This window comes from Lepisma saccharinum, chromosome 1 (genome assembly GCF_977018435.1).
Source record: "Lepisma saccharinum chromosome 1, izLepSacc3.1, whole genome shotgun sequence".
Classification (NCBI taxonomy): Eukaryota; Metazoa; Arthropoda; class Insecta; order Zygentoma; family Lepismatidae; genus Lepisma; species Lepisma saccharinum.
Window position 1 is genome coordinate 126,722,562 of NC_139229.1, and position 26,590 is coordinate 126,749,151.

At 36.2% G+C, this 26,590-nt stretch overlaps 1 protein-coding gene across 2 annotated transcripts in view; it reads right to left on the reverse strand.

Annotated features, from left to right (window-relative positions):
- The window catches only part of LOC146000769 (ribonuclease P protein subunit p40-like), a 49,532-nt gene that overhangs the window by 12,925 nt on the left and 10,017 nt on the right, over nt 1-26,590 (reverse strand). Inside the window, exon 2 of one of the 2 annotated variants that reach the window (XM_083138396.1) lies at nt 21,157-23,059. The exons of the other annotated variant lie outside the window; for it this stretch is intronic. Within the exon in view, the coding sequence (XP_082994522.1) occupies nt 21,468-23,033 (1,566 nt within the window). The 5' untranslated portion in view covers nt 23,034-23,059 and the 3' untranslated portion in view covers nt 21,157-21,467. Of the gene's footprint in view, nt 1-21,156; nt 23,060-26,590 lie in introns of those variants that run through there. 2 annotated transcript variants of the gene reach the window in all.

A 26,590-nucleotide genomic window follows, 5' to 3' on the forward strand; every position in this document is an offset into this window, starting at 1 on the left:
TGAAAGATGGAGCTGCTTCCAAGAATTGACAATACATGAGAAACTACCATGGGTGGATCGAATTTTTGATAATGATTTCTTGTTGATAAAAAGTTTTAAATGCAATGAAATTATTTTATTATACAGCAGGGACAATAATATGTGTGGTGTTAAACTTCTGTTGCAAGCTATTTAATGTCAGAAAATTTTAGGTCTCCACATTTACTCATTTCTGAGCTACCAATTGTTAACTATGCACTCAAATTATCTTGTTTAATTTCTTAATTCACTGTGGCAAAGATATCATTGATTTTATAGTCACAGATGAGTTTGTCTATTAGTACTTATGAAAATCAACATCAGATGGTGATTTCATATGCATTCATGAACAGCATGCTTCTGGCAACTACCTGCTTTCCGCAGATGGTTCATCTAACTTCACTGAAACATTATCAGTGGCATGCATTCTGGGTAGGCTAATAAAACATTTCCATCCTTTCCGTTTCCGCTCGCAAGCCTTGGAAGCGCAGCCTGTATCGGACCCAGGGCCCTACAATGAGTATAGGTTCATTGAATGCGGTGCCTACTGGCCCTGCAGTGAGCGTACGAACATGCTTTACCTAGTTGCACTGGCCAGTTGGCGCATGCGTTGTGGACTTGCTGTGCTTCTCCATTGAATGCATTGTAGACAGCGGTAGGCGCAGCCTACTAGCTGTAGTGTGACTGATACCACACTCTTATTTTGTGTATTGCTTTCTCTGTGTATTTACAATGTATGATATTGTATTGCAATGGCAGAAAGTGAGTTTGTAATTGATGATATGTTGAAGAAACCATTTGGATGTTGCACTTTAGTGTGAAATGTGATATTATAAATATAGGGAGACCTGTGCCAGCACTTCCAAATTTGAAATTTTTACGTAAAGAAAAGGGAAGGGAATACTTTCGCTATTTTAATGTTCATCACATCGATATGAAATGTCTGATTGGTTAGTAGGTAGCTGTAAACTCAGTAAATTATTTTGCTGGCCATGGTTATTGCTTTCTAATGAACAGTGTGCAGAGTAAGGAAGGTTAAAACTTGAATAATCTCACCAAGCAATGGCATCACCATGAACGCCTGGAAGGGGTCAAAGGGGAGGCCATGCCCTCTTCCCTGGAAAATGAATGTCTACCTAAAGTCTATATTGCACACAAACTTTCATTTCAGTCACAGTAATTTATATTATTAATTATTATAGGAGTGTCGAACAAACATGATAATTTCAGACTGAAACTTGCTTGCCCCTCCCTGGAAAAAATCATCCTGCGAACGTCCATCACAAAACACGAAATATCTCGGTGTCATTTGCTTTCAGTTGTTCAGTTACAGTTCAGGCAGTGGCGGTTCCAAAACTGGTGGGAGGACAAGGACACTTTACTTTCCCTTGGTAATAACGTTTAGCATAGTGCAGTGGGGGGAGGGCAGTTGCCCCCCCCCCCTAATCGCCGCCACTGGTTCAGAGCCTACCTTAATGTTGTGGGAACCTCACGCCCCTGAATATTATGCATCGTAGGTGTCCAGGATTTCAACTTCAACAAGCAACACCGTATTTTAAATTGCCTTTGTAATTCTGTGTTACTTTACTAAATGAGTAAGAAGATGAAGATTAGTGAGGAACACTGAATGTTCCAAGTGGAAAGTATATTTATGTGAACAATCAGGACAATGAAGTAAAGTGCTTGTTTGTATGCAAATTACCTCTTGTCAGCTGGCACTACAACCAGAACCATAGTCAAGGTACTCAGGGAGGTGAAAGTTGCCAACAGATGGTGACTTCATATGCATTCAATTCCTTGACAATCTCTGAGAAAAACACACACCATAAGCGATGAAGAATTAAGTGCTCATGTTCACAAGAAATTAAAATAATTATTGATCAGTCAGTATATTTTTTATTGGCTACTGAGTCGATAGGCATTACAGTTCTTAATCTTCATTAGAATTGTTTCAGAAGATTTCTAATATGCCATGAAGATGTTGCGCTGTTACTCCACCGCACAAAACAACAACAGGCAAGGATATGTATATATCAAGCAGTAATGGAAGTGTTAGATGATATTGGTGGTGCAAAGAAAATATCCACAATAGTTACTGATGGTGCAAAATCCATGCAGGGATCTGACTGGTTTAGTTGGCTTGCTGTGTAAAGATGGTATTATCTGCCCAGCTTCTTCACTGCATTATCATCACTTTGTGTCAAGGACGTATTTAGGGGGGTCTGGACCCCACCCACACACACACCCGAAATACCTATTAAGTATGAAAATTGAATAATGAAAATATACTTGTTTAGCATTTGTTGTATAATTTCCTCCTTAACTTATTGGAAGACAAGGATTATACAGGGTGAGCCAGAGATGTATACCCATTTTGGAATGAACATTACACAGTTAATTGTACACCAAACTGTATTATTTTTGTTGTATAATGTGTGTGATATATTGCCATTTATTTTACATTTATTTATTTATTTATAGCAGTTACCATGGAGTCGTGGTCGGTGGAACATCACGTGTTCATGTATGATGCCTACGTTGCAGCTCAGAGGTTCAGCACCTGGTGGTGTTTTTGGAGGTACAGTGCCTGTGGTTCGAAACTGTTTAACTCATTTTAAGATTGTTTTGCATGTTGGAACTGATCCATGCCGCCTTATGTGGAAGGGCCGGTGAAATAACCTCTGAGCTGCAACCACTGAGTCGCCGTTTCTCACATAGGCATCATATGTGAACACGCGATGTTCCACCGACAACAATATATCACACACATTATACAACAAAAATACTTTAGTGTACAATTAACTATGTAATGTTCACCCTGTATTAGGATCATATGGCTTTGAGGGACAGGAAGGACGTATTTACGAGGGGTCCGCCCCCCCCCCCCCTGAAAGACTTACCAAGTACTAAAATTAGGTAATGAAAATATTTGCATTTGTTGCATAATCACTGGTTATTAATTTCCTCTGAACTTTTTTTTAATCAGAAACTTACTTTTCTCCAACTACATGTGACATCATTTTTGTTATTTGATAAATATTCAATTATTCATCTATTTGACATTAATTTCATTGCCAGAGCACTTGTTTTTATGTAAATTATACCAATCTTAACTAAAGGTAAACTACGTAATGAATATGTGGTTATATCTCTATTTTTATAGCTACAGTCCTTTTACCTAATCGTGTAATAATAATATAATAATTTGTGTATTTGTAATTAGCATTAATTTGATTTAATATAATTATTTTAATTTAAATATTATTATTCCTGAGACACTTGGGTTGGACCTCCCCTCCCCCTCACCCAAAACATATTTCTAGATACGTGCCTGCTTTGTGTCAAGTATTTTGATATGGAAAATGTAGTGAACATTGTAACGAAATGGGTGAATTTCATCCGAGGAGGACATCAAGCTCTGACACACCGCAAGTTCCTGTCTTTCTCAGGACTGGAATCTGAATATCACAATTTGGTTCTGTACGCCAAAGTTTGCTGGTGAAGTGAGGGTAATTGTCTAAAAACTATTTTTTTTTTGTTCCAAGGTGGTATGAACAAAAAAAATTTTGAAAATGTGTTAGAAGAGTTGAAAAATTCTGAGTTCAAAGTTAATCTTGCATTCTTAAAATACACTGTACAACATCTCATTGAACTGAACCTAAAATTGCAAGTACAAAACCAAAGTACTTTGTTGCCAATTTTGATAGGTTCATCAGTTACCTGAAACTTATCAAATCAAACTTCATGAGAAGAAATTTAATATTTCTCTTCATGCCAAAAAGTGTTAAAATAATTTCCTACTGTGAATATATCATCTTGCATTGAACTCCTTGACAATATTTCAGAAGTTTGCAAGCAGATTCATGGATTGTGAGACCACAGCTGACATTATTTAATAATTTCATGAATTGTGACATTTTAGAACAAGATGAAAGTGTTCAACTTGAGTTCTGTGATTTGAACAGTAATCCACTTTTGAAAACAAGAAATGGGTTTATTATTTTGGAAACTTGCGACAAGTGATGAACTCCCAAAGTTATACGACTTTGCATGGAGGAATGCTTCCGTGATTAGAAGTACTTACATCTGCGAGTGTATGTTTCCTTCCATGAAAGCAATAAAATCTACTCAAGAGAAACAGAATGAACGATGTCCACCTCCACGATTTGTTACTGTTGTCTTCTCATCTCATCAAAATTGAAGAACTGGTTATTTCTCATGAGCATCTACAGTGTACACATTAAGAATAATATAAATAGTGTTAGTGCTACAATTGTTGCAAAACTGAAGAAAAAGGTTTGTGTTCAAAACTCCAACACCCCCCCCCCCCCCAACACAACTCCCACAGTTCTCACATTAAGAACAATAGCAGAAATGTTAAGTGATGCTTGTATTAAGTTTGTAATAGGGTTGTTAAATAAGTTTATTATTATATCAATATTGTCAATATAATAATCGATAATTAAACTATCATTCAATGTTCCATCCTTTTTTACACTAGTTTATCAATAAGTGTAATGAAACTTGGTGGGGAGGAAGTGAGACTATGGCCCTAGCTACTTCTACAGTTGTATGTTGCAGCCCCCTAGCCTGAAAAAGTAGACGATGACTGTTTTCGGTGTTTACTGCTGGACATCAACAAAGATAGCCATGCCAACAATGTACGATGCCTCTCAAAAGTATGGAATAAGGTAGCAGACTTAGAATACATTAAACACAATAAATTATCAGTACAATATAAAAAGAAAAATCTTTTATAAAATGCATAAAAGTACTTACATTGGTGAGTATATGATTTTTGTAAAACTACGTTTCGGGACTCCCTTCATCAGGTAGATAGGCTATGCCAATTTAATACCATTGGCTGCGTCACACAAGACATGGATCAAGAGGTATGGTCATAAAAACAGTCTAAAACAAATTTTCTAAAACACGTTAAAAACACTGTTCCACAAGTGACTTGGTGAACGTAGTACAGCTGTCTAAGGAGGCCTCTCATGGAATGTTGGAAGTTGTGGGGTGAATTTCCCTCTTACTTCTTCCCCCCCCCCCCCCAACTTCTGTTGGGTTATGTCATATCTAGCTCGACATCTATTATTTCGTGAGATGCGTTGATCACAGCCGTGGTGACCTGGAAGCAGATTTTTCTCTTGTTGTATCCCCACCTTTTGAACATTTTAATCCATTTTTCATCAATGTTCCCGTCCTCTCTGTTTAGTTTATTATCCCTCCCTTTACAGATATATGCTGCTTGGTATACATTCCTACTTAATGGTTTATGATCCAACTCTCAGTATTTCTTGCTTCTGAATTTCATGTTCTTCTTCTATCACGTGTTCTGATAGTCCAGTTCTTGGGGTTCCTTCTTTTATGTCTTTGTCATGCTCCCCCCACCTAATTTTCATGCTCATTATAAACTCCTTTTTCATTATCCGTTTTATTCTCCTTTTCTTTCCCATCCTTTTTATATTGTGTGAAATGTTTCGCTACAGTTTGTGGTGCCCTCATCCTGCATTTAATGCCAAATTCTTTAGCTACTCTTTCTATCTTTGAAATACGGAATGCTGATATATTTGTATTTCTTATTCTCAGACTTAATTTCGTTTTCTTGCATCTTTTTTCCATTACCATTGTTAGTTTCTTCACCCCCCCCCCCCCACCTATCCTTTTTACATCTTCTTACAATGGATACAAAGAGGAACATCTGAATAAGATATGCAGGAAAGTGCACAAGATATGTAAAAAGGATATGGGAGGGGAAAGAAAGAAAAGGAGAATAAAACGGAAAATGAAAAAGGAGTTTATAATATAACATGTTCATGTAATAAAGAATATATAGGTCAAACCGGTCGGAGCATGAAAATTAGGTGGGGGGAGCATGACAAAGACATAAAAGAAGGAACCCCAAGAACTGGACTATCAGAACACGTGATAGAAGAAGAACATGAAATTCAGAAGCGAGAAATAATGATAGTTGATCATAAACCATTAAGTAGGAATGTATACCAAGCAGCGTATATCTGTAAAGAGAGGGATAATAAACTAAACAGAGAGGATGGGAACATTGATGAAAAATGGATTAAAATGTTCAAAAGGTGGGATACAACAAGAGAAAAAATCAGCTTCCAGGTCACCCCGGCTGTGATCAACGCATCTCGCTAAATAGATTTTTGAGTTAGATATGATGTAACCCAACGGAAGTAGAGGGGAGAAAGGGAGTAAGAGGAAAATACACTGCACAACTTTCGGCATTCCATGAGAGGCCTCCTTAGACAGCTGTACTACGTTCACCAAGTCACTTCTGGAAAAGTGTTTTTAACGTGTTTTAGACTGTTTTTATAGCTGCCTTAGATCACATTTTAACCTTTTTATCCAATTTTACCATACCTCTTGATCCATGTCTTGTGTGACGCAGCTAATGGTATAATTAAATTGGCATAGCCTATCTACCTGATGAAGGGAGTCACGAGGCCTCCTTAGACAGCTGTACTACGTTCACCAAGTCACTTCTGGAAAAGTGTTTTTAACGTGTTTTAGACTGTTTTTATAGCTGCCTTAGATCACATTTTAACCTTTTTATCCAATTTTACCATACCTCTTGATCCATGTCTTGTGTGACGCAGCCAATGGTATAATTAAATTGGCATAGCCTATCTACCTGATGAAGGGAGTCCCGAAACGTAGTTTTACGAAAATCATATACTCACCAATGTAAGTACTTTTATGCATTTTATAAAAGATTTTTCTTTTTATATTGTACTGATAATTTATACTACGTGAGTAAGTTGCACCTGCATCAATATGAATACATTAAACACATTAAACACATATTGAGTGATTTTGGCTTTGGTAATAAAGTTATTGGAAAACTGTAAGTGTTGCCACAATCATATTTTTTCCAAACCAGTTTCCTTTCGAAGACTTATATCTTATTAAGGCTAAATGTGCAAGATCTTGCAGTCAACTTGAAGTTGTCTGGCTCATCAAACTCATCTTATATCAGAATATATTTGACGGGAACAAAAATATATGATTTAAATTTTGTGATATTGATTGCTAATTAAACACATGTAAGAAATAGCAGATCAATACAGGAGGATGAAAAAAATTAGCTCTAATTCAGGAGTTCCCGAAAAATACATGAGAATGTATGTATGTAGAGTACTAATGATAGCAATCCATGGTGGTCTAGCCTGTTCACGCCATGTAGGCTTTTCCTTATTTTTGAACATATATGATTACTTCCTCACTTGAACTGTTTTTGGTTCATGTTCACACTTTATTAAGGCTTGGCTTGACTTTGGCCGACATGAAAGCAGTTTTTTTCTATTCAATTTTCCTCTCCTTTTGAAAAACCACTTCGACATCCAAGATCCGAAAAATTACATCTCCTTAAAATTCTTTCTAGAGCGTGCTAATTGCAAATAGCTTATAACTGTGAGACTTACAAAGTCAATGTTCTGAATCTAGATCTAGATCAACAGATCGCACTGATTTTCTCGATCAGTTGAATGCTGAAAGAACTACGATTAAGGAATAATTGAGCATCCTAGTGTCAATCAGTTAAGGGATGGGAGCGGTAGGAATCAATTCTTTCCACCTTCTTCTTCTTCTTGCAGTATGGACAATGATAACAAGGCATTATTCAAATTGTCTAATACTATGCATCATATGGGCAGGACATGTGGCACGAATGGGAGAGGAAAGAGGAGTTTACAGGATTCTTGTTGGGAAACCTGATGGTAAGAGACCAGTAGGTAGGCCAAGACGAAGATGGAGGGACAACGTCGAGATGGACCTAAGGGAAATCGGTAGGGATGGAAAAGAGTATATAGATCTTGCTCAAGATAGGGACAGATGGAAGGCCTGTGTTGCTGCAGCCATGAACCTTCGGGTTTAAGAAGGCTAGAGAGTTAGTTAGTTAGTTAGAGCATTCAAATAAATCTTCATGTGGCTTTCTTTTTGGTGTTGCCTAGAATTCTCAATAGTTTTGTGATTTCATAAGTCTTTAACTATTGATAATATCTAGACAATAGTGAAAGAAAGCCACATGAAGATTCATGTGAATGCTCTAGAAGGAATTTTAAGCAGATGTAATTTTTTGGATTTTGGAACATCATGGTTTTTCGAAAGAAGAGGAAACTTCAAAAAGAAGCTGCCCTTGCGTTGGCCAAAGGTCCAGCCGAGCCTTATCAACATGCAATTGGCACCAGAAAGGGCAGTGATGAAAATACAGTGGAACATCAATTTTACATTCCTTGGTTTTACATTTTCCCGCTTTTTAATTTTTTTTGAGCTTGGTCCCCATGAAACACGTAAAATTGAGGTTCCACTGCAACTCCGTCACCTGAGCTAATGCTATGCTGTGCTAATTGCAAATAGCTTATAACTGTGAGACTTACAAAGTCAATGTTCTGAATGTAGATCTAGATCAACAGATCGCACTGATTTTCTCGATCAGTTGAATGCTGAAAGAACTACGATTAAGGAATAATTGAGCATCCTAGTGTCAATCAGTTAAGGGATGGGAGCGGTAGGAATCAATTCTTTCCACCTTCTTCTTCTTCTTGCAGTATGGACAATGATAACAAGGCATTATTCAAATTGTCTAATACTATGCATCATATTTACGATTTGAAAAAAAGTAAGAAAACATAGTCAGTCAACTATGGAGAAAGATTGAACACAAATGATTGATTTGGTGTTTTAAGTCCACTTTATGCACAGTAAGGCTAATCGGGACTGGACCTACAGTTTAAAGTGGGATCGAACCACTATGTGCCTCCACCGGGTATCGAACCTGGGACCACTTGATTACAAGGCAAAGAAGATACCACTGCACCATCGGGGAGGCCCTGAACACAAATGTTAGCCTAACATCGTTGTATGTAATATAATGCAAATGAACAAGGATAATATGGTAATTATATTGCTGTTCCTAGTACTGGAATAATTGGACTCTTACCAAATCTCCCCTGTTGTTGTTTCAGCAATACAATTACTGCATTATATTTTATTCTAAACACATATTATACAATCTATGTTCAATTTTCTTCCATATTTGAGTGACTGTTGTTATTTTCCAATTGTCCATAATTTCTTTCATCCTAAAATCTTTCATCTGGGTTCTTCCAGCAGTGAATCAAGTATTCATCGTCACCACCTCCTCTTCCTTCTGAATTTATTTCCTTAGATTGAAGCAATCCTCTGTATTATTGAAACTGAGTAACAAAGAAACTCTGATTTAATTAATGTTGGTTTATGTGTAAAAAGGTACAGGTAAAGTGCTCCCCTGTGCTTAGCACCACGCCATGAAGGCGTATAGGAGGTGTGGGGGTAACGCCCCAGACTTCCTTGATCCGGTCGAGAGTGGGGGTGATGTGAAACCCCCCAGGGTTTCCACCAGGTACCCATGTCATTCGATGTTGGGTGGGTGCCGGGGCCGCTTCCAATGTTAGAAAAGTTCTTGGATTTGAACCGACCAGGAATCGAACCCGGGACCTTTAGCATGGTAGTCAGACACGTTACCGACTGAGCCACCATGGCCATTTATGTTTTATGTGTACCATTAGATTAAATATTAACTGAAACATAAAAAAAGACCAAAAAGATGAGATTAAGCAAGTTATTTTCATTAGAGGCATGATCCCAGCATATATGCAGAATGGCTTGGAAAACAATGGGGGGAGTCGATTGGCAGACCGCATGAATAAAACATGTAATCTCCTGAATACTAGTCTTCAATGAAATATGCATGGTCCATTTCCAAAGAATATCTTTAAAATGCTGGCCAGGATATATGTTCCAGGTACATTTGACTATTTTATATTATATATATATATATATATATATTTTATAATTTTTCCCAAACAACAGTAGATATTTCATTCCAGTTTTCTCCTCTCATTTACTTACATATGAAGATATGACAAAACTTGAATTACACCAAATTGGAAAAGTTACATTAAAATAATAATTTGAGATTTTAGGGCAATTTCACACCCAAGCAGCAAAGCGACAGTTAGTATTCACACCGAAATGGCAAGCAACAAGCAACACGAGATCCTTCAGTATAAAGCAAAACATTCACCATCCATGCACAAAAATGGACCAAGGAGAAACGATTCATGGTGTAGAGAAAAACGACCCAGTCCAAATGACATGCAAGCGACAAATTGCACATACAGCTTGCTGTCTCTCTTTGGTTCAAAATCTTGCATTGATTAGTGAGGGTTCGCTTCCAAGCAACAGGTGCTGCTTGTTGCGTGTCGCTTCAGTTTGAAATCTCCCTTATAGCACAGACTTCTCAAACATGAGGATACATACCAAAAAATGTCATAATTGAGGTCAAGTTCTATTTTGTGGCTGAATGCTCAGACTTTCTTCACATGAGGTGAAATTTTGACAGTTTCACTTCCAACAACAGTTACAAGAAGAAAAAAGGGGAGAATTTTACACAAAACTTCTCCTATTATGGTCCCCAGAATTACTCAAAGTTACTAGAGAAATATTTGGCACTGCTTTGTACCTACAACCATGTAAAGTTATGTTGAAAACCATTTGATGGTTCATTGTAAAAAATATAATGGTTTACACAATAGTAAAAAAGTGTTTTCCCCTTGAGGAAATATTACTCTGAAATTTTAAGGGGAATTAAAAAAAATACATACAAAAAAAATTGCAGAAAATTGTAAAGTTGCTCAGTCGCTGGTTACACCCTACTTAACACATGGGATATTATACATATATAGGCATATATCGGAACAATGTTTACAGGAGAATTTCATGTACTTAAAAATAAAAGTACTAAAGTTGAGAATTTCCCTATTAACTTTGATTTTTAAAGTGAGGGCATACTTTGTCAAAGAGATTATTTTAGGTGGAATTTACATTTTCTTCTTCTAACTGGGCATTTTAAAATTTGATGTGAAGATTCAAGATTTTACTTCCCCAGTCTCTACAGTAAATGTTTGTCCTACAACTTTTCGTTCCTCACTTCACATTGCAAAGTGGATGCTTGGAAACCTCTGCTGTCAAAAGAGACTTACAAGTGTAAAAAGGTCCCAATAGCTGAAGATACAGAAATTAAAGAAACAATTTCAGTTTTCAAGATAAGAAAATATATTTCCTACAAATTTACATCATATTTATCTTTATACTTGAGTGCAAAATTCCGTATCAGGTAATAACACATTTTCATGACAAATAATTACAAGACAACAATAGTCTAAATATAGGATTGAGTTTATACCTAATGTCAGTTCAGTACTTCTATTACTAATTTTTTAAGGGGGTTAAGCCAATATCTGCTGCTGTGACAAGTTTGAATTTAGTCATGTAATATCTGAACGATGTATAAAATATGTAAAGATTCAAATCTATTCTAAAAATGGTGAACATAATAAGTTCCTATGTTGAAAGTCCATTTTACATCTTGGATAATGTTTGTAACAATCATATTGTGTTTTTTTGCTTGTAACAACCTAGAGCACAAGAGAAATTCCGTATTTACTCATGTATAATGCACACTTTTTATCAAAATTTTTGCCCCCAAAAACTGTGGTGTGCATTATGCACAGAATAATTCTGAAAGCCAACATGAAACTGTACAAGGTCATTCCATGATTTTGTAACACTTGCATTGATTTTTCATGTTTACGGAACCCCATCATGTTATATATCATTGTAAAGCTTAAATTCTGCAGTTTCTGAATATGACAACAGTATTTCATTCAAGATGGCAACACTAATGTGCAATGCGGTTGAAATAAGTTAATCACAAAATGAAGGAATGTTCTGATTTTTATGGTACTTTGAATGAAAAAAAAGATAAGGAAAAAGAAAATAATAATTAAAATGTATTACTAGCCAAATAATATGATATATATGGAGTGTGTAAATGCCTTAATGGAAGAAATCTTGTGCTGCTAACTGCTTGCTGTTTTGAGGGTCCTGAATGTGCCTCGTATAAATGCTATATTACTCATGTAAAAAGTATATATTTTGAAGGTTTTTTTTAGAAAAAGTAAAGAAGAAATGAACAAAACCATGTATAAAAGTTTAAAGGCAATTTCCCACGATTTTTCACTTTGCTTGTTTACACAAGAGGATATTCTCCTCTTGGTCCACATAGCAACAGGCGACTCGTTGAATAGGTACGATCTAATTCACTCTTGATCGACATAGCAACAGCTTTACAACCTACAACTAAGAAAGCAATTTCTTGAACCTGAATTATACTGCACATTATATACGAGATATAATTGTTTGTCACTTTTACCCATCAAAAACCAGGGTGTGCATTATACATGCGTAAATACGGTAATTCTACAATGCAAGCAATGAGTACATACAAGAAAAAATGTGACATAGTACATTTCCACTAACCAAGTTATAGCATATTTTCATGAATCAGCAATATAGATGTTTACTCTATGTGCTATTACCATTAAGTTCTAAAATAAAAGGAAGATAGGAGTATGGAGAAATCTATACAAGAATACTAAAATATAAAATGTTAGAATATTTTTAGACTTATTTGTCTTTTGGAGCTTTCACAATTGAAGCTCATTTTTAAAAATATTGGCTTACTTTTGAAAGTAAATGACGTGTAGACAAAAAGTCCTGGGGAAAGAATTTTAAAAGAAAAAGTTATTAAATATCTATATATTAGCATCATTTAATCATCTGATGCCCGGAGAAAGTATAAAATATGTAACATTATAGAATGTCAATTTCTTGAAAATACCTTATTAAGAAGTACCAAATTAATACTGTGTTTATCACTTACAAAAAATATATTACTACTTCAATGTAGATTAACATGATACAGTTTAAATATAATGATGACACTCTATCAATGATGATGATAAAGTCTTTCACTAATTCTTGTATTATCAAAGTGGCATTATTATAGATCAAACAAAAACAATAAAATTGCAGACATTACAAATGTGAGCATTGTTCTTGTTGGAATACAAAATAATGTTGGTTCTGGAAAAAATAACATCAGCTTAGCCCTCCACCCAACTTCCTTTTTACAATCTACATCACCAATGTATTATTGTGTGTAAATAAAAGTTAAATGTTTATCAAAGTTTAGGGTTGCAGTTGTTTAGAGAGATTGTTCATTACAGGGGAATAGTAAGAACAAAATTTCAATAGACACAAATAGAACAATATAACTTAAATATTACAATGCATGTATAGAAAGTAAATATTACTGATGACCTTCTTCACAAAATTAAAAAAAGAAATTTGTGCAAATTGGCATTTGACAATAAGAAAATTGCGTGGCCTCATTCCTGAAGTACCTAATGTCACAATGCATGAAGCTGTGACTATGAAGTTAGGATACAGAAAATTGTGCACATACTGGGTGCCAAAAGTGTTAATGGGATAAACACAAAATGAAACTGAAGGATTCTGCACTCAACTTTCTCATGTGCTGTGCAGGAGGAGGTCACTTTCTGGACTCCATTGTGACTGGAGTAACTGCAAACATTATTTTAGCACAATATGTCAGAATCCAAGCAACAGTTGTGTACCTTGGGGATACAGAAGCTGGTTCCAAGACTGAATAAGTGTTTCAATAATGGCAGTAACTATATTGAAAATTAAATTATGTACAGGTAAATCACTTGTAGTGGAAGTTTAGTAAAATAAACAATTACATGAATGCACATTGGCCTTTGTATATTTACTTTTCAAACACAGCTTGTGCATATCTTTAATTATATCATCGTATTATCCGCTATTAATGAACATAACTACGACTGCTAATATACTTGTAAAGTGATTACTTGGCTGATTCTGTGGACATCATACAAACTGCAGAATGTAGTTTACCATTTTCTTTTGAAGACATTCTAGATAAACCCACGTACTACTGTTCAAAAAGTTCATGCTAAAGCTTTCACCATCACACAAACAGTTCACAATTTGTTGCACCCAATTTCTCTTTCTTTTCTTATGTGCCTCATTCCAATCGCTTTCATGGCATCCAGCATATGTCCAAGTCTAGGTTGCATCTCTTTATTTCATTTCTAAAGTCAGTCAGTTCTTGTTGTGATATTCCATTCCAAAAATACAGATCAGCTAAGCGACGAAGGTTATGACAATGAGTGATCAAAAGCCTTACCGTTGCCATGCTTAATTTCTTATTCCTTAATATGATAAACTCTTCCAAAGCCCCAAAAGAATTCTGAGCTATTATCCTTTCCATTGCTTCGTCGTCAATTGTAGTAGTCCAACCAAGTTCAATATACTTAATGTTGATGCAGTGTGATAGAAGGAAATCAAAGTAAAAGTGTTCACATTTGACCAGGAAAGTTAGGCTCTTCAACTGTTCAAAAAGTGGAACTTCTACTTGAATGGAAGCAGAGGAATCAGGAACAAATTTACACTCAGTGAACTCAAGAGTTGTCAGATTTGGACAAAACTGGCCAATGTGTTTCAATAAGTTCAAGTCAATATCTACATGCTCAAGTCGCAAAAATGTTAACTCAACACCTTTTTTTTTAAATAAGTTTTTCACATACTTCACGGAAATATTAAAAGACTTCAACGTAAGCTCTTGAAGTTCATTCAGGGATGACAAAACTGTTACACTGATGAGACGCTTCTTAAGTTCAATAGAAACCTGTTTAACATGGGGGCACATCTTGCACAGAAGATACAACTGTGACACTGAAGCAGGCCTGATCTCAATCTGCGTGATATTAAAGTGTACTGCATGTCCAGTGTTCACACGTATAGAGTCTAGCACATACCCAAAATAAATGCCTGTGCCAAGTTCTTGTAAATGATGCAGTCCCATCAGCAAATTGGCATATCCCTTAACAGACACTAATGTGCCTGACAATTTAAGTTCTCTCAATTCTTTACAACAAAGAAGGGAAGGTACACTTTCGTCGGTGACATATCGAGAAAACATAACAACCAAACTACGAAGCTGCAGGCAACTCTTACCTACTGCTGACAAAATGCTATCTGTGCAATCATAGCAAAACCTTAAGCTCTTCAAATGAGGCATAGATCTAAGTCCAGCAATAATAAAATGCTCTATGATTGAAGGCATCCAACCACGTGTTCTTAAATCCAGATTTAAATGTTCTAAACCTGTCAAATTAGGCAAGTTTATGTATAGAATATGTGTCATGGTGCTTGGCCACTTTGAGATACAAATCTCCTTCAAGTGGGGGTGGATCACAATTTCTGCCATTTTCCTCATAAAAAATGAAATAGGGCCAATGTGATTCAAACGATCTTTGATTTCGTTAGTCAGCGACGAAACTGCAGACAAAACTATTGGTACCATTTTATCATATAGGCACCAAGGAATGTTACTGTACACTGCAATATTCAGCCCCTTAACAGTTTCCTTGAAACCAGGTAAAGAATCTGCATTCTCAATAGTGTGTGTCAAATTAGAGAAATTTTGCACAAGGTTCCTGCCTACTGTTTTCACAAGCTCTCCAACTGCATCCAGTGCAAGAAGTTGCAATGAAGAAGGCTGTTTTTGCCTAGGCATTGTGTTTATTCAAGTGCAAGCCCAGGTAGCTGAAACGAAAGTAACAATATAAGGATGGGGTTCTCTAAAACAGAGTATGTAATATGTAATAAAGAAGGAACTAGATCTAAATTAGGGAAGAAGAAAGTACCCATGGACAGGTCATGATCTGTGTTAATTTACACCAGGTAGAAGCACTTTATTACCCCTGTCAGGTGTCTCTTCACTCCAGAGTATCTTGGCAGTCTGGTAACACAAGTGCATTTGCTATTGGAGAGTTTACACCACACAGATATTAAGAGATCTTTAATAAATCAAATGATATGATGGCAGTTGACAGTAAAGAATTGACATTTTCTGCAGTAATAGTTCTGTGTGTGTGTTCCAGCTAGTAAGCATTACACTTGTGCCAAAATTCGAGGGAAGAAGTATAAACCAGGTCACAGGAGCTCATCTGTCATCACTTACAACAAACTTGATAAGACTGCACCACCTGAAGTCAGGAGAGTAATTCCAGTTGCAGAAGTAATACATATGTTGTCTGTTGTGCCTGATGGTAGGAACAAGAGGAGCATCAGGCAACACAAAAGCACAGAGGAGCCCTTACAAATCTTTGTTGGAGAAAAAGTTGCAAGCATGAAGCATAGCAAATCAATAAAACATCCTAGGCAACTGAATCAATCTCACTCAAAGAGAAGAGAATCTCCACTGTACTACCTGCTCAGGTGAAAAAAAAATCTGCAGCTGAAAAAAATTATGTTCATAATTTTCTCCCTTTTGAAAATTCGATTCAATTACGTAAACGTAAAGGGTGGGCTCATGAAGAGTGTGATGGAGTAGAACCAGATGACATTTGAATTATTTTTTTTGTCATGTGTCAGAGTTTTTATCCAGGGCTACTCTCCCCATGCTGATTCACTAAACTCAATGATCTGGGAGGATTGTCCTTGCATGTTTTAGGACCACTGGCCATCATACCACATTTCTTAGATGGTGAACAATATGTGAACCTGTTGGCTGACCATCATCCCCAGGAGTTTTTTTCTGACCATGGCGCCAGGTTTCAACAGGAAAATGCACCATGTCATTGGTCTTGAATTACTACGAGTGGTTGAAAGAACATGATAATGAATTCTCCCCACTGCTTTCGACCCCAAACTCACCACACGGTAACTCCTTGAACATGCCTAGGATATGCTGGAACAGGTACTGTTCACACTCCCAGCAAAATGCACACCAACTGATCGAGCTGTTGCATTGGACATAGGTCGAATTAACCATGAATGATGCTCCCCAGCTCGTGGAGTTTGTTCCCCAATGTCTGCAAGATTTGATTGCCTTAACATGTCATTAGGTAGATGTTCCTCATGTAATGATCATTCATTGTGTGTATGCATGTGTATCCTCCCTCCTATTTATAATTATTTAATGAATATTCACTACTTGCCTCATCACATTGTAACCATATTTAATATTTTGAGTTTTACATGTTTAGTTCAAATAAGTATCGGTAGGTAGCTCTGAATGCCAATAACTCAATTGAGAGTAAGGGTTTCCAGACAGGGTGTCTGTTCTGCCTCCATTCTGCAAGTTTTGTTGCTTCCAAAGATAGGGATGGGTTCCGAACTGGCATCGAGTATCTGTTATGTAGCAATGCAGTCAAGGACGTGAAGTGCACTTAGGGTAGCATTTCATGAAGAGTAGATTCACGGTAGCTACGATTTTTTTATTATGAAATTCCCTGACTTTTCCAGGTTTTCCAGACCAGAAATAAAATTTTTCCAGACATGTTTGTCATCATGATTTTAGCTTTTGAACCTCATGTATTTCAATTAAATATGCAGGCACGTTAATTATTATGAATATGAATATACACAGTTATTAGCTGAAAATTTACCAAGTGATTAATATAATGCTATTCAATGAAAAAATAAATAAATATTGTACTTCCCCATTTTCACTAAGTCATTACAATTAAGGTGGTGTAAAAAAATCAATAAAAAAATGTGGCATATATCAAAGCTTTAACCTGTATACAACCTCAAGTAGCCTATATCAATACAAATGAGAAACAACAGAAAATTAGGTCATGTACAGTGCTCGAAAAATCTTCTTCAGAGCTAGCTGCCAGCTCCGAATATCAGGTGCCAGGAAACCACCTACTAGCAATTGTGCATACTACGGTGTTTCAAAAGTCCCGCAACCCAAACTTTGAAAATGTATATCTTGAAAAGCGTAACAGATATTTACACCGGGATTTCTGCATTATAAAGCCTCATCCATTGAGATATTTTTCAATGCTAAAAAATTATCAGTTTACACCACACACAAAATTAGATAAATTAATAACTGGCCAGAAATGCATTTTTGAGTGAGAAATATATGTAAGAAATTATCAAAGGGTCAAAATTAGATGTCTGATGCCATGTCAATCTACCATTTGCGACCAATATTGATCATGTGCAGCATTTGATAGATTTTGACTGGCGATTTTATGGGTTGAGTGGTGAAAAAGTGCCATTTTTGGGACATATTTTCCGTAAATGGCAACACTAACAGGTCGAAATTTTGTCAACAGACGCACACAACATGTGCTTAAATATTGGCCATACTGCATGACATGGGTTAGGTGGCAGAACAGCCTCAGGCTGAACCTCGCCCACGGAAAGAGAATAAAGAATCTTCAAAATTTTGTACATAATACAGCAAAAGATCACAGTCGCCAGGCTGAAAATTTTAGTCGCCATGGCGACCGAGATTTTTCGAGCCCTGGTCATGTACCTTTAGAAAATATGCGTTTAATGATTATATTTTTTAATTTATTGAAAATAGTACATATTACGGAAATTCAGAACTTGTATGGGGCCAGTGACCAACCATACACCTAAAAAAAATATATACACGGGCCATACTTAGGAATCAAATATCTCCATTATTTGAGTTTTCCACATGTTGGAACCAATTTTATATTACGGAAAACATCGAAATCTGTCTTTTCAACAGTTCCGAATGTTTTACGATTTTTTTTTCAAATTTTCCTAGCAGGAAGATTAATTATTAGGGCTCGGAAGTTGAAGACCTATAAATTGCCAAAAAAAGACCTAAAAATATCAAATGTGATCCAAATTAATTAATAACTTCAGTTCTAACCTCCCCACCCCTCCCTCTGCGCGGCACCTTGAGATCTTTGCAGGCGTGTGCTGTCTGGTCGTATACACCATGCTGAAAGCTTCAAAACAAGAGCAAGTTGCCACTCACAGCGCGACCTTCCAGACAAGTTACATTTAAAGGATCTTGTACCGTACCTGCTTCAGTCGTCCAAAAATGTTTTCTTCTCGTTTCAGGGATTGGTTCAAATATATTTATTTCTCTTTTTTTTTATTTCTTTACTACAGAAAGGATGTTTAAGAGGTGATGAACTGATGATGATTCGAATTGAGAATTGGCAGTAAAAACGTAGTCGAAAGAAGGTGGTTGCAAAAAAAAGCCGTTAAGACCTAAAAAGAGGCTAAAAAGGACCAATAAGCCAAAAAAAATGCCTAAAGAGGCAAAAAAGGACAAATAAAACCCACCATTTTCTGGCCTACAATGACCCAAAATGAAAATATATTATGTTGGGCCTCGTCTTCGGACACTAGGAAAAAAAAAAAATTCCTCAACTTCCAAGCCCTACTAATTATCATAGAATTTTGGCAATCATTGTGACATGTGACATTTGAACCTTCCTTCAAATAATGAGCACTATTTGGATTCGAAAAAAGTTATTCATGTTGAAAAAAAATCTTCAAAATGACCTTACTCAATCATACACACTTCCCACGGACAAGGTATTCTCTGGTTGACAAACGACAGTAAGTATCGTAAACTAGTGGGAATGAATGTAGAAATAAATCGGAACCTTAGTAGAGTGCATTCAGGGTCTTTATTTTAATTCTAAGACAACCAAACCTGACATTCCTAACCTAACCACAAAAGCATTTATTCACAAAATTTTAAGTAATCGCTAAAACTCTGTATGTGTTAACAGACATAAATCGAAATCGAACCATGTAAAAGTTGCATTTGTAGCATGATGAAATCGTAATAAAACAAAATGAACTTGGGCTCATTTTCACCACTTTTCAGCATAATTTCATTCTACACGCAAACAATACATAAAATTACTATCGGCATGAAACCAACATTCCTAACCTAACAATGACGTGTGACCAGCGTACGTTTAATTCCTCTATTTCGCACCAGTTTTTTTTAAAAAAATTCATTCTACATGCACAAAACACGTGCATATTCGAATAATGACATCACTGACGTTACTGCATAAAATCACTAATTTCTCGGGTGTAACACATCTCTGCAATGTAAAAACTACGACAATGAGCAAATGAACTAGTTGATCAAGTTGCTTCTGAACGGGTCACAAACGAAGGACTCAAATTCACAGAACGGGTTCACGGGGGGAACGAAGTAGTGAGTCCCTTTGTTTTTACTCGGCGTCCACACCCGTACAGTGTGATGTCAACCACAGACAGCTACGTGAAATTCTGCTCTTCAAGCTTTATTGCAGATCCAAAACCAATGAACTGTCCGAACACCAACCTGCTCCGCTTCCGAACGGGTGTGTTCTTGAAGAAAGAAAATTTCCTCACCACACACAAAGCTAAAGCAACATTTTTTCTGCAAGAAATTCTGATGGCTGGTGCGTAGGTTTCGTCTTGAGTAGCTTGTTCTCTATGGAAAAATCACACTCCTCTCCAAATTCTGGTCTTGAACAGGTTCACAAGAACAAGTTGCAAAATGAACGGATCCAAGAACCTAGATCTGAGAGTGAATAAATATAGAATTGAAATGCGAAGGAACCATAATTTTGTACGTAACAGACTAGAAGTCATAATGACAAGAGGAACAAGTTTCTGAACTGAATCTTTTGGGAGGACTGGAATCACAAGAACCGAATTCGGAAGTGGAAATGAACCGTTCGTTCATTTTGTAACTGGTTCTCCTGCAACTCCAAAATGCACGTAAATTCCAGAAAATATGCAAAATTCCCTGACTATTCCCCGTTTTACAGGTTTTCCAGTAACGTAGCAACCCTGATTGATTAGTTCTTGCATTTGTAAGATGCCAGCATTTATGTTTATTATTTACTCATTATGACTTCCATACTGTGAAAAATGAAGAAAAAAATTTGCATTTCCAAATATTTTGTGTCCTTAGCGCTTGAAATGCAAAATGTTAGCTGGGGGCATACCATCCTCCCACACTTTGAGCACTATCATATTATAAATAATAAAACTTCACACCATAAGATCCTTTATACTCTTATTTTTTTTTTAATTTGTGGTGTACATGCTGTGATGACTGCTAAAATTTTTCCTCACAACACCATGAAGGAATAAAAAGGCATAAAGGAAACCAACTCCCTGTCAGTCAATGTATGTGATAAACTAGACTAGGCAATGATGTGTATAGTCATTTGATGTGTCTCACTGAATGCCTCTTGACACATATATGCATCATACATACTTATTCTTGTCTAGCAACAGAACTGTATAAGAGCCACTTCAATCATTGATGGCAATGCTAAAAGATTATTTAAAGTTAAAAAAATAACTTGGTTTCTATGTTATATGTTTCTTGACATTGTTAACTCACACTAGATTGCAGTGTTCTTTTCCTTACACATGTTTCAAAAGAACAAATTATAACAGAAAGTCTTCCATTGCTTGAGGCTTGCACTTCCTGAGAAAAAGGAACTGACTCCTAAAATCATTTCTAGTTTTGTTTACCCCTGATTATAATCATGTGCAATGGGAAACATACATTTTTTTGTGATTCTTAATAATCTATTCTACATTATCTGAATAATGATGTCATATTCAACTTCTTCTACTAACAGATGAGTTACTTTATTACCAGTTTGCTTTATCCCTGAATGCAATTAGTATGACATCATAGGCTTAACGTCCAAGTCCATATTGCTGCTCTTTATTTCATTTCTAAAATCAGCCAGTTCCTTCTCTGATATTCTGCCCCAACTTTCCAACTCTGTTAACAGACGAAGGTTATCACAGTGAGTCACCAAAAGCCTCACTGTTGCCATACTTAAGCTGCCGCTATGCATTATTTTCAGCTCTTCCAAATACCTAAAGGAATTCTGGGCCATTGCCCTTTCCACTGTTTCATCATCAATTGGAGTAGATGAACCAATGTGAATGTACTTAATGTTGGTGCAGTGTGACAGAAGAAAATCCAAATGATAGCGTTCACAATCAATCACGCATGTTAGCTTTTCCAATTTGCCAAATGGTGGTGAGTCTATACGGACTGAAGCAGAGGAGTCGGGAACAAATTCGCAATTGTAGAAAACAAGACTTGTCAAATTTGGACAAAACTGACCAATATACTTCAATGCATTCAAGTCAATCTCCTCTACATGCTCAAGGTGCAACCATGTTAACCGAACACCTTTTATTTCCAGCAAGTTCTTCACATAGTCTCTGAAGAAATCACAAGACATCAACTTCAGCTCCTCAAGTTCATTCAGGGATGACAAAACTGTCACATCACTGATGCTCTCATCGTACTGGATTGAAACATGTTTAACATGAGGGCACATCTCGTTAAGAAGTGTCAAATGTGATGCTGCAACATCCCGGCTTTGAATCTGTTTGATGTTAAATTGCACAGTATGTCCAGTGTTCGAGTGTATGTACTCCAGCACATACCCGAAATCATCACACCTTCCAAGATCTTGCAAATAAAGAAGCCCCATCAGCAAATGGGCATATCCCTGAACAGACACTGACGTGCCAAACAACTTAACTTCCCTCAATTCTTTACAACGAAGAAGTGAAGGTACACTTTTGTCGGTGACGGATCGAGAAGACATAATATCTAAAGTACGAAGCTGTAGACAGTTCTGACCCACTACTGACAAAATGTTATCCGTGCAATCAAAACTCAGACTTAGGTACTTCAAATCAGGCATACACTTCAGGGCATCAATAATAGAATTCCCAATATCTGAAGTCTTCCAACCACCTGAACCGGAACCCAGATCTAAATGTTCCAAACCTGTCAAATTGTGCAAGTTCTTATACAAAACATGTCTCATAATCTTTGGCCATTCCGAAAAACAAATCTGCTTCAAGCAGGGATCAATAACAATTTCTGTCAATGTCACAGCAGCACTCATTTTTCTCATAAATACTGACATGGGAACAAAGTGGTCAAAACTAGCTTTGGTTTCATTGATGAGCGATGACACTGCAGACAACACTATTGGTGCCATTTTATCGTAAAGGTACCAAGGGACACTACTATACAGCACAGTATTGAGCTCCTTGACAGTTTCCTTTAAACCAGGCAAAGAATCAGTATCCCCAGTAAAATGTGTCAAATTAGAGACATATTCCACCAAATTCCTGCCTACTGTTTTCACAAACTCTCCAACTGCATCCAATGCAAGAAGCTGCAGGGAGGAAGGCTGCCTTTGCCTAGGCATTGTATCTTTTCTTTATGCCCAGGTAACTGAAAAGAAAGCAGCAATATAAGGAGGTGGCTCTCTAAAACTGAGATTTAAGTAATGCTATGTATGTGGTTACAATAAAGAGGAAAATCTGATACACAGAAAAAAAATGGAATTTTATTTTCCATCATTAATCAATAACATGCAACTGTGGGGATTAATGTAAGAATGCACATTGGGTACTTTTCCAATCCATTACTTTGATTTGATTAAATGATTTGCTTTATTTTAGTTCTCTTCTTGTGCCACTTTTGGCTAATTCTGAGAAGATGAGGATGAGTGATGATATGATGAAATTGATGAATGGACACTCACAAACGTTAAAAACCCAGGCCAGGATTTGAACCCAGGACCCCTGATGTAGTAGTGCAATGTGCTAACCACTCCGCCATTGGATTGGGGGAGGGGGGTGCAAGTCCATTAATTTCAAAATAAAGAGCTGTTTTATTGACTGTGTTTGTTTGAAGTGAAGGGAGGATGCCAGAGAAAACTCTCCTCTCTCATAATTGTTTTCTCCTAACTCTACATTTCTAAAATTTATCTTGTTAAAAAAAATCCTCTCCTCTGAGAATTAATTCTTATAATTTAAGCAATAATTCACCATAGCAACATTTTATTTCAACATGAGAAAGTGATATTTTTATTATCAAATCCTGAAACTATACAATAAAGCAAAATTGTATTTTTCAAATGGATAGTGATTTTTAGTAAATATGCCTTTAATAGTAAGATAATGTCATAGCAATGACACAATCCACATTTGCTGAGTATGATTTATACTTAAATAATATCTAAATATGGGAAACTCAATATCTTTAGTCTCCTTCCTACATTTTCATAATTTTGAACAGTTATTTGGTAAATGTTTTCGAAATGTAGATTGTTCTTTTATAGTAATGGCTTTTATATCTTTTTAACATTCAATTTTTGAAATTTTAAAAAAGTTAATAATTGGCTTGCGGTGTGCAAAAATTGTTAGGTTGGGAAGTATGAATTCTAGCAATGCCCTCACTTTCAATAAACAGCATATGCTGAACCTCAACCGTTCAGGCAAGGAAGATATAATAAAAATGTGTAAAACTGTAAAGCATGACATGCAATACTGAAAAACATAGCAATGGTGTGCTATCAAACATATACCTATTACGGACAAGCTAAAAACAAGTGGGATGAAGTTGGTACCGAACATATAAAATGAATAAATTTCTGGTGCAAACTAGGTTGAAATATCTTTTCATAAATATACTACAACTCAATGTGTATTTAGTGACAAAACTTCTTTATTGGCCTATTGATCTAAATGACTCACTGTCACCATTCACAAAGACTTGTTGTCTTTAGATCCATTTTCATGTGATTTAATTTCAATCATTAGAGAAGGCTGTACCTTTAAATTCATAGCACAAACACCATTCTATTCTCTTCTAATACAATGGTGGAGGCACAAAGTGGTGCAGATTCCACTTTAAACTGCAAGTCAAGTTCCAATTAACCTATTTGTGCACAAAGTAGTGTTAACACAAAACTCTAAAACTTTTCTTCCCCAAACAATAATTCCATGTCTTTTTGCAAAAGAGAGAGAATTATTATATAACTGAATAACAAGAGAAAACTTTTTGTTAAAAACACTAAAAAAACACACAAACAACACAATAAAAAACACTTTAGCAGTTCTGCTCAGCTTTCGATCCCATATCGGGATCATCCTCAGGGCTGGTCGAGAGGCGACGGAAGGGACGTGGTTGAAGTTCCGCTTAAAACTTAAAAATGCATCTCCCCCAGCCAACAATCCAAACACACAAGTACTTACCAACACTGCAAGACCACAACAACATCTTCTGGCAGACACAGTGAGTAGCGGAACTTCTACCACGTCCATTCAGTCGCCCCTTGACCAGCCCTGAGATGGGATCAAAAGCTTGGCAGAACTGATTAAGTGTTTTTATCGTGCTGTTTGTGTGTCTTTTAGTGTTTTTAACAAATATGTTGCCGGCACGTGACATAAGAAGTTTTCTACTGTCAAAAGAGAAAACTTATAATGATATTTGCAACACTATGCCATTTCTGTGTGTGTGTGTGTGTTTTATAAAACTAAAAGACTTCACATCTTTAAAATATGAGATGGAATGCATATGATGAAAATTTTAAAAGTTTTGGTAACCTGTCCAGAGGGGTGACATAACCATTTAATGGAAAAAAATCAAGCAATATAACCTAATGTTAAACAAAACAAAAAAATCTCATGGTGGACCTCAACAATTACCACTTGAGCTGAGATTTGCCCATGAAACACCAAGGTGCACAGGTAACTTTTTCCTGCTCTATCAGACTGAGCTTACTAAAGTGTTTGTACAATAATATATAATAGGGGTGGGCCTATACCGATAAAGTTCTGATATAAAATTTACCGACGCTGATATAATTTTGCAAATGTTAATTGAAGACCTGAATGGTTCATTAATCTCCTTAATAAATGTGTGTTTCAAGGTGAATGCACTGCAAAAGAACATGCATATTTAGAAATTTACGTTTTTAAAAAGTATGGCATGAGATTATCCATAAACATTATAATACTATAAAATTTCACCATTTTACAGTATTATAATGTTTATGGATAATCCCCATGCCATACTTTTTAAAAAGGTAAATATATATATATATCGGTAAAATAATCAGTAATTTTACCGACACCTATAGAATACCGATTAATGGGTTCCATCTCTAATTATATAATAAATAATTACTACGTCACTTGTAACAAAATAGGCCATCCTCGTGCAGTTGTTTTATACTGTATTAGGAAATTCTTCCACCATACTATACCATATGTCAAGGTGGGCATCTCAATAACGTATAGGGTGAACTTCAATTACTGAGACACATTTGACCCAATGCCTTTAGTCAAAAACAGCAAGAAACAAAATTTTGACAACAGCTTATCTAAACTATTAAAAATGAAACAAATTCCCTTGTTCTGGAAGCAGGGACGGCACTGACAGACCTTCAACAAGGAAACCTTTACAGGCTGTACATTCTTGAGGGGAGTGACAGTCAATTGAAAGTAAGGAAGGACAATTGTCTCGAGAATTCTTTACACTCCAGAGACTGGCCCTCGTCTTGATTGGTTGCAGTCTGTCCAAAAAACACTAACATTTTTTTGTTTTCCAATAGATAAAAGAAATGTTAGTAGTAACCTTGCATTTGCAATGCATTACTATATACCTACAAGAGTATTTTGAGTGCTCACAGCATCAAAACAAGGGCCGCACTACAAAATATTGTCAAGAAAAGTTGTCCTGTATGGTCCTCTATATACTGTGAAAGCTTGTTGGGTGTTCTACAAAATCCTGTGTAATAACAATTTCCATAAACTGTTATACAGTGAAATTGAAGTGGTGTGTTTTGCGATAGTATGTTTCTCTCTGGCGGTCCCTGCCAATTTCTGTAAGGCTGTGTCCTATTATATTTCAGTCCCAACAAGGAAAAGACTTCAGATATACGTTTTTAACTGTGCTTGCTCGAAAGAATGTTGC